This window comes from Catharus ustulatus, chromosome 2 (genome assembly GCF_009819885.2).
Source record: "Catharus ustulatus isolate bCatUst1 chromosome 2, bCatUst1.pri.v2, whole genome shotgun sequence".
NCBI classification, from domain to species: domain Eukaryota; kingdom Metazoa; phylum Chordata; class Aves; order Passeriformes; family Turdidae; genus Catharus; species Catharus ustulatus.
This window is the reverse complement of record NC_046222.1, coordinates 52,669,079-52,681,372: the sequence shown is the minus strand read 5'-3', so window position 1 is coordinate 52,681,372 and position 12,294 is coordinate 52,669,079. Positions and strand designations below refer to the sequence as shown.

The following is a 12,294-nucleotide window of genomic DNA, read 5'->3' as shown; positions in this document are numbered from 1 at the left end:
ACACAGTTTTGTCCTTAGGTTTCAGCTAGTAGAAATCATCCTAAATCTTCTAAAACTAAAGTTCACATAGAAGGTCTTGTTTATAGAAACTCTTTGTGATCCATTTCTTGAAAAAATCTTATTTAGGTGGTAGACTAAAAGGTCATTTGTGTCATGCTGCTGCAGTATCTCAAAAATTAGAGTTTTGGGGGCAAAATACTTGAGCAAATTATGGCTTTGTTGCCTTCAAAACTATGGAGACTAAAATCAGAAGTCTGATGCTTACTAATGCCTCCAGAAATCTTGCAGCAAAACCCAGAGTTAACAGCAAGGGAAAAGATGGACTTTAGGACAGCTACCACTACATTTGTCAAACCAGAAATAAAAGTCGAGTAAGCAATCAATCAATGAGTCAATGTACTTCCCACATCTAAATAAGAAGTCTACTGGTACAACACAGCCTGGACTCAAATCTAATCATCTTTTGTTGATCTAGTCTGCCTTCACAGGGCCCAAGGAGAGATTAAATATCACCAGTTGGAAGTTGGACCTGATTGGACTGAGTTGCAAGACCTTTAGAGAATTAGATAGTGAAATATGTTTTGTGATAGCATCAAGGCTTCCAGTCTCAAGGTGTTCATTAGAACAGCATTTTCCATTGCACAAAACTAGAGGCTGAAAACTGACCTAATATGGAGGTCAGGACAGATCATGAAAAAAACCCCAAAGATTAAGCTACTTTTTAATAAAATTGACAGTAAATACTATTAAGGTGATGAACTTATTTCACTGGTGCTTAAAGAATCCTGTACTTAGTTTGCAAAGAGGAAAAAGGCACAAAAGGTTAAAGAATACTTTTATTCAGCTTTCACAGTTCTAAACAGTAAACATAATTAACAATTCACCAATGGTATCAGAGAACATAGTTCTGGCATCAGTAAAATGTCTACTGTTTAAGGCACTGGTAGTGGGAAGAAAAAAAGACATAACATGGATTGCTCTTTCTTAATCAGAATTTGAATCTATTATGAATATGTGCTTGCTATTTAATGCTTAGGAACCCACAAGTTACATTCACAAATGTTTATTCACGTTCGGTAATTACCGAGACAGGAATCAGTGGTGACTCTAGAGCAAGTATTGCTTTTCTTTGGAGTGGAATCAATTTTTAACCTACTAAAAGAAACCAAAACACGAATTACTTCAGCAGTATGGCTTTAAGACCCTGTATTTTGCTACAATATAGCAAGCCAAGGTAAATAACAGTATACAAGTGCCACATACTGTCATTTAAAAAGAAGCAGTTTTACAACATAAAAATTAGTTTAGAACATACTAAAGCCTGTTTTTGTACAAAAGTTTTACAAAACTGAACTACTAAAAAAAATTCAAGAACGTTTTAAATATGAATCACACTTTACATGTTGTATGCATAAAATTACTTATCTTGATGCGATAAATTAGGGATACTACAAAATTTTTAAAGCTGGCATTTATATGCTATTGAAATGCACACATCAGAAATACTGAAATGTTAGTTCTGCAAAAATGCTTAAGAGTCCCTTTTATATTTGCCAAATTGATGTCCGGTGACTTCAGTTTCTGAAGGAACCACAGTGACCTCCCGTGGCCACCTAAGAAATCCCTATCCTTAACCTTTTTTTCCATTTTGTACATGACAATCCACACAAATGACAATAAACTTAAAGGTACAACAATGGATTCATGCCTGGTCCAGCTACTCCAGAAAACTACAGTGTTTCTATCTGAAATGAGCATAACGGAGCACAGCCTTCACACAATCTAGCTCCTGGTCACAGAAAAAAATCAAACGTCCTCTATGATTTATCAAGAAACTATTCCAGAACCTTTTAAAGAACTGTTTTCTATAAGTCAGTGAGAGATGATGTATAACAGATGTTCAACACTTATTCAATATTAGACTCCCAAATACATAAATTCAGCTTTTGAGAGAGCAAAGGAAGGGAATGTAAATTGATGCTGTCCAAACCAAGTCCAAAACAGAACACAGGTAAAGTTGTACAAGACTTAGATGTGAGTCAAGTTCATTGGTATACAAAGCCCAAAAACATTCTATAAAGAAACCAAGGAGAGGAAAAGAATCCAAAAGTCATTGAAGTGCCTTTTTTCATTGTTCTGAAGGGATGCAACCAACAGGAACAAAATACTGTCTTCTTATGTCATGAACAGATGAACAATGTGAAAACAAAACAAAAATCACAGCAGTGACTGTCTCTCAGCTGTAGAATAACAATTAACATTTACATTCTTCTACTGCTTATAAATCCTCTCTGTTATATCCAACTTTTTTTCCATTATGTGACTCTTCTGTGTTTGGTGCCAGCCATGTGAAATACACCTTCACCGGATCAATATTCCAATGCTTGTGAAACGATACTGGAATTTGGTGAGAAAGGTAGTCTTTTGGGTAGTCCATTGGCCTTGCCTAAGATGGAAGAAAAAAACAAATGCACCCAGTATACTGAAATGAGTAAGCCATGAGAAACAAAACATGACAGTAAACAGACAGGATTTTTTAATATGGACAAGGAATTAAAATATTGAATAGTATGTTCTCAGTCTTCCCATTTCTCTAAATATTAAATGTAATCAGAAATGGAATCTTAACAGAGGAGAAGCTGATAATTTAAATATGAAACTCCCCCCACCATTGACAGCTGCTTTGAACTACAGAATAATTTACTAATTCTCAAGTAGCTTATTTTATTCTCAGCTCATATTTAGATATGCCAGTCTTCCCCGTTTTTCAGCTAAATTGACACCTGAAAAACATAAAATCCTATACTGATTTAAATGTTGACTTTTAAAAAAATTGTGCACTGTTTGGGAAAAAATCTCTAGTGCTTCTTGCTCATATCATGGAAGGATTTGGTTTATTTGGCTTAGAAGGAAGAAAATTTCTACAGGCATCAATGCATCATGTTTTCCACTGTGACACTACAGTTAGCTTGTAAAACACTGCGGAAGACAGAAACAAGATTCAAATCTACTCCAGGTCTTTTTTCCCAAACTCCCATGTAAACCATGTTTTGTAAGCTCTCTTTGCCATGTGCTAGCCTAGAGCAATTTATGGTACTCATATCATTCTTCAGAATCCACCATAAAAGCAATAATTTCATATTTTATATCTCCACTAATGAGAATAGTATATACTAAATCAATAGAAAAATCAGGCAAGTAGAGCAGGTAGATTTATTTAAAATTTTTACAGTCAGTTCTCCATTACCTGAAGAAAAAAGTATTGTGTTGTAGATTTTTTTTCTTAAGAGGACATACAACAACTATTCAAAACATATTGCTCCTTGTTCTATTTTGTTTTGAAAATCCTCACCTCTGCCTGCATTTCTTATAAAATGTAGTTATAGGTTAGCTAAAATATCATACAAAGCAGCAACATATTTTAGTAATCCATGGTATGAGAATGTTCTTATTTGATCAGTTATATTCTGCTGAGAATCAAGGTAAAAAGCAGCAGCAGCAGCATCTTGGTTAGTGTTATTACATATTGATCTACAGTAATTTCACGAATACAAGCCGCACTGTTGTGACCAAAATTTTGCTCCCATACCGGGAATGCGGCTAATATTCAGGTGCGGCCAATATGTGAATAATTTTCTGACATTTTCAACCCTGGGAGTGCAAACCAAGTCAGTGCAAACTGCAAAGTCGAGCACCTGCCAGTAAAACCCTGCATTTACGCAGTTGTTACAAACTGGTTACTTTGTTGTGCGGCGGGTGGAGCTGCTCTGTGCAGGGAGCACAGGGGGTGGGGAAGGTGGGGCAGCTCCCTCCTGTGGCCCCGAGGCTTGGGGGGAAGGCGGGGCAGCTCTCTCCTGCTTAGCCCCGCGACTCGGGGGAAGCAGGGGCTCTCTCCTGCTTAGCCCTGCAGCTCGGGGGAGGCAGGGGCTCTCTCCTGCTTGGCCCCGCGGCTCGGGGTGCTCCCGTCCCCGCGTGCCGCCGCCGCAGGAGCAGGCAGGCTACATCCCCGGCTCCTATGGCCGCCGCAGGTGCTGGCGGGCTCTGTGACCCCCCTGCCGCTGTGGGGCAGCGCCGAGCTGGGCCACCCAGCCCTGTCGGCAGCCCCGAGTCCTCACAGCCCAAGCCGAGCCAGTAAACCCCACCCTGTTACGGTTCTGTTACTATTTGGCAACTTTGTTGCACACGGGTCCTCGCTGCGAACACAGAGCGGCTTATACTCGGGTGCAGCTTATTTATGGACAAAAACCAAAATGTTTGCCAACACCCGGCCATGCGGCTTATACTCAGTGCGGCTTGTATTCGTGAACTTACTGTAATTTGAATATTTATGACTGTTTTATGTGTATGCTTAAAAAGTGAAATACACTTTCAATACTCAAAAACAGCTCTCTGACCTGATGGAAAAGTGGACTGTGTGTTATAGGGATTCCTAAGCCACTGAAACACATCCCAAGGACCATATCATCTGGTGCATCCATGCTGTAACACCGACATTTGCTAGCAAGTAGTTTCTGAACAGCTGTTCTGCTGAAAACCATCCTGAATAAAAAAAAAAAGCACATGAAATGTATAAAAACTTCTAAAGACATCAAATAACTGCAATTAATAAATATTGCTAAATTATTTAAAACTACAAGACCAAATATAGCCCTGTGATGCAACACATTTGAAATTCAAAATTAAAGGGGTCAGAACTGACAAATAGAGTTAGAGACATTTTCTGAAAGATAATTACTTTTTATACTGAAAATGAATTACACCAATTATACCCATTGTTGTTATTGCAGCAATAAGTTAGCTACCCACCATTTTTTACTACAGCTGATAATTCCTCCTAAATTTGGTCTGGACTCCAAAGGGGATGTTCTCGTCAATCTTACTCAAATGTAAAGGAGGAGCTGGGGCCTTGAGACCAGCATGCATCACTAACAGAGGGTGTGAGGTAAATGGCACACGTTTGGGGAAAGCATCACTGTTTCTGTTGAAACTGATTTGTGTTATAATTTAAAACATTTGCACTCAAAACTAATGTAGATCTCAGTAGGAATTTAAATAAATTACCCTCCTCCACCAGTGATATAACTGTATCCTCCTGTTCCCAAGCCGTAGCCATAACGCTCTCCAAGGAATACTGGTTCATTTGGGTCATAGCAACTGAGCAATTTTCGGAGTCTGAATATACTATAATATGAAAAGCCATTAAAAAAAAATCTTGTAAACATTAATTTTGGAGCAGACATTGCTACCTTCAACAATATTCTAGTAAATAGCAAAAAGATGACAGGTGAAATTCAGAAATTCTACCCAAAAAAAACCCCTCCCCCAGAGATACAAACTGCTAAAGAGAAATTTATGACGGATTGTTTACTATGAGATATGACTGCGCAATTTGGTCAAATGATGAACAAATTAGCTTAGAGTATTTCTTGAAGTACACAGTTTGTCAGCCAAACTGCATGTCATCTCAGAGAAAACAGGAAATGACACTTTCCAAGCAATGATAAGATCTTTGCAAATTATCTATGAACATGCTCAAATTGAAAAATAAAAAATGTAGATTTGGTTATATGAATATTGCATTATCATCCTCTCACTATTTCTTCTTCTGTCACATGATTTGATGTAAAGTATTGTCTTGATCCACTGTTCATAACCATGTGATCCTGCACTTTCCACACTGTGCCTTTTTTTGCTTATATTGCAGTGTCTGATTTTATTAGAATGGGATCTAATTTTCCAATAGAGGCAAGTTCCAAAACACCATTCTGGGTGGCTCAGACAATGACCTGAGCTTATGGAACCTTTCTTCTGACACGTTTGTCTGAGGAACACATTAGAAAGGTTATAGCAAATGATGAAACCCTATCAGCTCAATCATACCTACACTGAGGAATCACAAAATGTGGCATATTCAGACTATTTGATTACATCATAACACTGATATGCACAGTTTTAACCAAGTTACAATGTTGTTTTTAATATCTGTCAGAAGAATACTGATGGGAAGCAACAAATTTTTTTCTTCAAGTAATATCAAGCCTCATGACTAATAAAATATATCTCTATAGATCTGTTTCTCTTAAATATATGTATCTATCTCTGTATGATGGTATATCACTGTATCTCTTAAATAAAGAAGGATAGGTGAATATTACTAAATCTCTTATTAATATAAGCAGTGGTAGCTCCTGAAATAATGCAATATATACCTTATCAGTGTGTCATCGTCCACTACAACTAGCCAAGGGGTTCTGGGAGAAGTATGATTCAAAAACCTTTCCAAAATGGCAAAAGTTTTCCCACAGTGACCTAAAAAGAAGAGAAATTAACAGAATAGACACTTGAATAAAAGAGGAATTAAATTAAAAACAACCTTTTTTCCAGTTATGTGTCAAGCTGTTGAACAATACTGGACAAACTGCTACTCTTAATTAAAAGAGCTGTAAAAATGAGGAGATAACCCAGAATAGAAGCATGACAGACTGATAGAAGCATGTTCTGCAAAATAATCCAAGATACTGTCATAGCATTTCATGATGCATCAGGTAGATCCATTGCTTTTATAGAAATATTTAAATCCACTTTAATATACTGTTCTCCTCACTGGCGACTCAGGTCCTGATCACTGCCTCCAAGGAAAGGTCTGAACATTTATCACAAGATTATAATGAAGTTCAGAGGTAAGACACTCTTTGCCAGAAGTGCAGAAGTGAAACACCCTTATTCCAAATAAGCAGGACATGAAAATCAAGAAGTTTCAGACTTCTACTGAGTCTTTTTTAGACTTCAGACAAACCTCGTTTCAGTCAGTCTGTATTCATCACAGTTGACTGTCTAAAGTATCAATATTACATTTAGTAAACAATCATTCAAAATAACAATATTATATTTGAAGCCACTTTTAGTTAAAATATTCTACGAGAAAATGCAGCAATTCTATGCTAAAGAAATTAAGGAAATCCTCACTCTGGTGATTTCGTGAGACTGTGAATTTAATGCAGACTGACAGGTGAACATTTACAAAATTAAACCCAAGATGTCTATATTATATTCTATCACAAAAATGTGGAAGCTCCCTGGCATGATTAGAACTATTGGGCTTCTACTAATGATCCACATGTGCCCAGCAGTCTTGCTGCCTCCTGAAAACATTCACTGCTTGCTCATGTCCCACTCTACCTGTGCACACAGAAATCCCTGCCTGCTCTCTCTCTGCCTCTAACAGACAAAAAAAAGGGGGCGAAAATAACCCAGAGGCCAGAACAACTGACCTGGTGGGCCAGATAAGGCTAACAGGTCACTGCCTGGATGCCTGTAATTCAGAAGGTAGTAGACATAAAATATCAGCCTAAGAAGAATATGTCAAATGAAAGAACAAATCAAAACTAGTAAACTCAAGAAAGCCATCATATCCATACTGTTTTCTCAATTCAAAGTAAATCAATTTAAATGCCTGCTGTTTGCTACAAAAAGATGTTTCAATCTTAACATTTAGGTTTTGTGCTTAAAGCAAGACATGCAAGGAACATGGATATAATATCTGAATACCATATGGCAAGCAGTTTATGCTTAGTAACCAGTTGGCACTGCCTGAGGTCTTTAAAAATAGATTTATGACTTTGTCACTGTTGATGATCCTACTGAAAATCATAAAAAACTGTAGAGCTATTAGTCCTACCCCAAGTAATAATACTTTTTTTTTCTCTTGAAGTATATCAGTGTACCATGCTTTCTCAAAATCTCAGTATTTAGGTTTCTGCTAAAAAGAACATGATATCTCACAGTGGGACTCTGAATATACAGTAAATTCACGAATACAAGCCGCACGGAATATAAGCCGCACTGCTGGTGTGTTGGCAACATTGTTGCCTTTGTTGATAAGCCGCACCCGGAATATTAGCCGCACTTTAGTTTGCAGCGAACTTTCACAAAGTCGTCATTTAGTAACACAATCGCGGGATCGCCGGGGCTTACTGGCTTACTGCCGACCTCGGAAACATTGTTTCCAAGTGAAAAAAGACACACCCTTTATTTACAAGCCGAAAAAGACAGGAACAATAGTGTGGTCACTTTGTGAGCATTCCCAATGGATCCGTGTTGCCTTTAAACAGCCACTTAGCCACGCAGGGCCGTTGTAGCCCTCGCAGCCCACGGGGGAAGCGGCCGTTTTAGCCCTCGCAGCCCGCGGGGGGAAGCGGCCGTTGCAGCCCTCGCAGCCCGCGGGGGAAGGGGCCGTTGTAGCCCCCGCAGCCGGGCGGGGGGAGCGGCCGTTTTAGCCCTCGCAGCCCGCGGGGGAAGGGGCCGTTGTAGCCCCCGCAGCCGGGCGGGGGGAGCGGCCGTTTTAGCCCCCGCAGCCGGGCGGGGGGAGCGGCCGTTTTAGCCCCCGCAGCCGGGCGGGGGGAGCGGCCGTTGTAGCCCCCGCAGCCGGGCGGGGGGAGCGGCCGTTGTAGCCCTCGCAGCCCGCGGGGGGAGAGGCCGTTGTAGCCCCCGCAGCCGGGCGGGGGGAGCGGCCGTTTTAGCCCTCGCAGCCGGGCGGGGGGAGCGGCCGTTTTAGCCCTCGCAGCCCACGGGGGGAAGCGGCCGTTGCAGCCCTCGCAGCCCACGGGGGAAGCGGCCGTTGCAGCCCTCTCCCTGCGAGCCGAGTGGCCGTTCTACCCCTCTCCCTGCGGGGAGAGAGGCTCCCCCAGCCCTCTCCCTGCGAGCCCAGCCAGCCCCGTAGCCGCACAAGACTGAAAACACTTTAAAAAGTACAGAGAAATATCACACACTTTTATCGAACTGCCGAGGTAACTCGCCGAGGTAACTCACCCCGATAACACCCCCCGCCCCTCAGTAACGCCGCCATCCACAGGCAGGCAATAAGCTGTTCTCTGATTGGTTCATCGTCGGAACAACGGGAAACCATGGATTTCAGACTGTTTCGGCTCGGGACTGGACCAGCATGATACTAGGTAAGGGCAGATATCACATTTTTGTCCATAGATTAGCCGCACCGGAATATTGGCCGCATTTCCGGGTTTCCACCAAAATTTTAGTCTTCTTGCTGCGGCTTGTATTCGTGAAATTACTGTACTCTCTATCCATTTCCTGTGTGAAAAGCTTTCTTCTACTTTAGGCAACACATATGTGCTAGAGAAAAACAGAATTTCTAAATGACATGCTTGACATGAAAGACACATATCATCCATAAAAGTTCACTTCTTCAGTCAGTCATTTGTGCAAAACTGACAACAGTCAATAGCTCACCTCTGTCAGTGTTAGGTACGCCTAAATCTATGGTAGGAATGGAGATGTCTGCATAATCACTGTAGTATTCAATCAGGGCAGCTTCTCTTTCCCAAGTCTGCTTTACAACTGGTACTGCAAAACAGTGATTGGCATTCAAACACAAAGAATTTGATTAAAATAGATACTTGATCCAAATATTCATGGTAACCACATTTCGTTAGCCGTATTTCTTCACATGGTAATAAAAATGCTGCTTCAAATACAGCATCATTATTCTAAATGTTCATTCTATTTTCTTTCCTATAATATTTAGAGAAAAAAATTAAAATTTTGTGAAAGCCAGTCAGGACAGTTTTATTTAAATGATAAAGAAGATTCTACTAAAATATGACTATAGTTTCATGATACTATATTCATAATAATAATTGAAAAATGAAATATTCACATTTTAGCTAACCAAAGCACGGAATTCTACTTTTACACTTGCTAATGTATGATTCATAGCACATATCAGCACGAACACTATCAGAGATAAATCCATCCTCCAGTATTGAAATGGCACATTTTAATCCAACTGTACAGTCTGTAATATATTCTGAATCAGAAACAGACCAAATGCACCTTTTGAAATACTACATTGATATTATACACATCCCATCTGACAACAACAACATATTAATGCTCCAAAGCACCTGCCTCTTGAAACTCAGAGGACATTTTATTACCATTCCTATTATAAACATACAAATATTTATTGTTTCATTTGCAAATAAGAAGTATTTGTATAGTATAGTTTATAAATATCATACAATCTGTTTTTATCCCATGGAGATGCTATTCAAAGGAGGATTGCTTAATGCTTCTCTTAAAAATCAACCTTTTTCATGCTAGTTTGCCATTTCACATCAGCATTTAGAAGTGATCAAAGTGCCAATAATGATGCCATGAGTGTTGACATTACATCCAGAAGTGAATAAATTATGGGTAACACAAAAAACCCCAACCATCTGCAGGGCACTCAGAAGAAAATCATCAGATTGAAATAACGATCCCTCTTCCATCTTAAAAACGAGGAAGTCAGGCCTGAGATGAGCAAGTACTCTGAGCAGGTACTCTGAGCAAGTGCTCTGCATTCTGCTGTTACTGCTTCTCTGCTTCATGCTCTTGGCACCATCCAGGAGGTCTCACTGGTGGCAGGCAGTGCTTTGAATGGAGGAAATACTTGTATAACTTCCCTTTGCTGCTATACAACCCTGATGCTTGTGAACAATTCACTTTAGCCCCATGCTAGAATCATCCGTCACCTAATCTGATGTTTGTTGCCTACCTAGTTGCTCACTTCCCTCTACTTTAAACGTATAGGATTTATTACTGTTGATAGATCAACAGTCAGTTTGATAACAATTACCTTTCGTTTTAGTGTTAAGACAGCGTAACAAGAATTCAATACACTAATGGAAAGACTTTAATATTTTGAAAAGAAAAAAAAAATCATTTTTGTAACATTTTGCAACTGTCCACACTACTTTTAAAAGTTCTTAAAGAAATGTAAAAGGGTTCTCTTTTTTTCATAAGAAATGTAAAAGGAATTATGTACAAAAAAAAAATGTATAGGCAGGAAATTATTTTCTTATTTTGTTGCAATGTTTTACTTAAAAATGTTTCTCAGCAGAACAAAACCAGAAAAATTTCAGAAAACAAGGTTACAGAACGGACGACTCACAGACCATCACAAAGATGAATCACAGAGAATCACAAGAGCATCCAAACTTCCCCTGGAAGAGGAGATGCATTTGTGAAAGTTGTTTCACCTTTCTCCAAACAAGGACCTGAAACTCAGCAGGGTCCTTTAACACACAGAAATATTTGGAATTACAGACTGAGCCTCTCAATTCCTTTGGTGGAGCCCCCCTTGTTTCTATGAATGAAGTTTACCAAAGCAAGGACTTGAGTCCCATCTCAGTTAAAAGGTCTAGCAAGGGGGCTGTTAGCTAAAAGTGTCCTTCTCTTTCCCTTGTTTGTCTTGATGGAAGTGTCACCATACAGACTAATGTCAATTGTTAATTGAATCCCACAACACTTTGTCATTTCTGGCAAATTGTATCTTCCAAAGGAAACTACTGGAAATTTTGGAGTAGATGACGATGCAAATATTTATCAATATGTATTAATACTGTGATCACACCAAAGTTTTAATACCATTAGAGATATTTAAAGGTTAGCTCCAAGCTCTTAAAGACTTTTTATTTCTGCTATTTCTAGAACCCTGATGCATGTTTGCAGCCTTGAAAATTTCTAACTACAGATGGTATGTGTAAGGAGAGTTGTATCTGAAGTAAATTCTGAGGTTAAATTTAGCTGCTTTTAAAAGCACATCAATTTCCAAGCCTTAATGCTGCATTAATGTAGTTTCTGGCATACAATAAGGAATGACTTACCAGGTAAAAAGAGCTCTCTGAAGCTGGCATCCATTAATCTTTCAAAATCTGGAGTAAGATTATCCTCTATTGCATAACATTGGAAGCTGTGAGGAAAGTTCAAGAATTTTCCTCAGTCTTCACCAGGTGTTTCTTGAAGGATGTTTATGCTATCTTTGGGAGCCTTATGTTTCTTTTTGACTTTCTAGGTTTTGTTTTTTTTAATTTTTCTTCTTTTTAAAAATTCTGATGTTAAAAAATGAACATGGATCCAGGAAGATCTCTTCAGTGAACTCCAATTACAGGACAGTCAATTTTGTTTTGTCAAAAGCTACTTTAAAGATAACCTAACAATTATGTGATTTAAATACTACAAATGTGCCTTCATCAGGTGCAGTAGAATTATGAAAAAAATCCATACATCTCATGATTAAAAAAATCCCACCTGCTTTTAACCAGACTCAATTAAGAAAAGATTTTACTTTCATCCTGTCCTCTGACAACAAGTGTGGAAAAATCCTCTCAAAATTTGGTACGACTACTAACCAAGTACTTGATTTTCAATTTTTTTTGCCAATTATAATCACTTTAAATTATGCTTATAAACAAACTAAGCCTAATGTACACAGTATTATGCAACTGGAATATT

The 12,294-nt window shown here is 39.0% G+C and overlaps 1 protein-coding gene across 1 annotated transcript in view; it reads right to left on the bottom strand.

The window, feature by feature from the left end:
* Positions 1–818: 818 nt before the first annotated feature.
* The window catches only part of LOC116992904 (beta-1,3-glucosyltransferase-like), a 53,941-nt gene continuing 42,465 nt past the window's right edge, over positions 819–12,294 (bottom strand). Inside the window, exons 11-15 of the mRNA XM_033053015.1 lie at positions 9,247–9,360; positions 6,210–6,309; positions 5,062–5,181; positions 4,395–4,539; positions 819–2,446 (exon numbers count right to left, since the gene is read on the bottom strand). Coding sequence (XP_032908906.1) covers positions 2,279–2,446; positions 4,395–4,539; positions 5,062–5,181; positions 6,210–6,309; positions 9,247–9,360 — 647 coding nt within the window. The 3' untranslated portion in view covers positions 819–2,278. The remainder of the gene's footprint in view (positions 2,447–4,394; positions 4,540–5,061; positions 5,182–6,209; positions 6,310–9,246; positions 9,361–12,294) is intronic.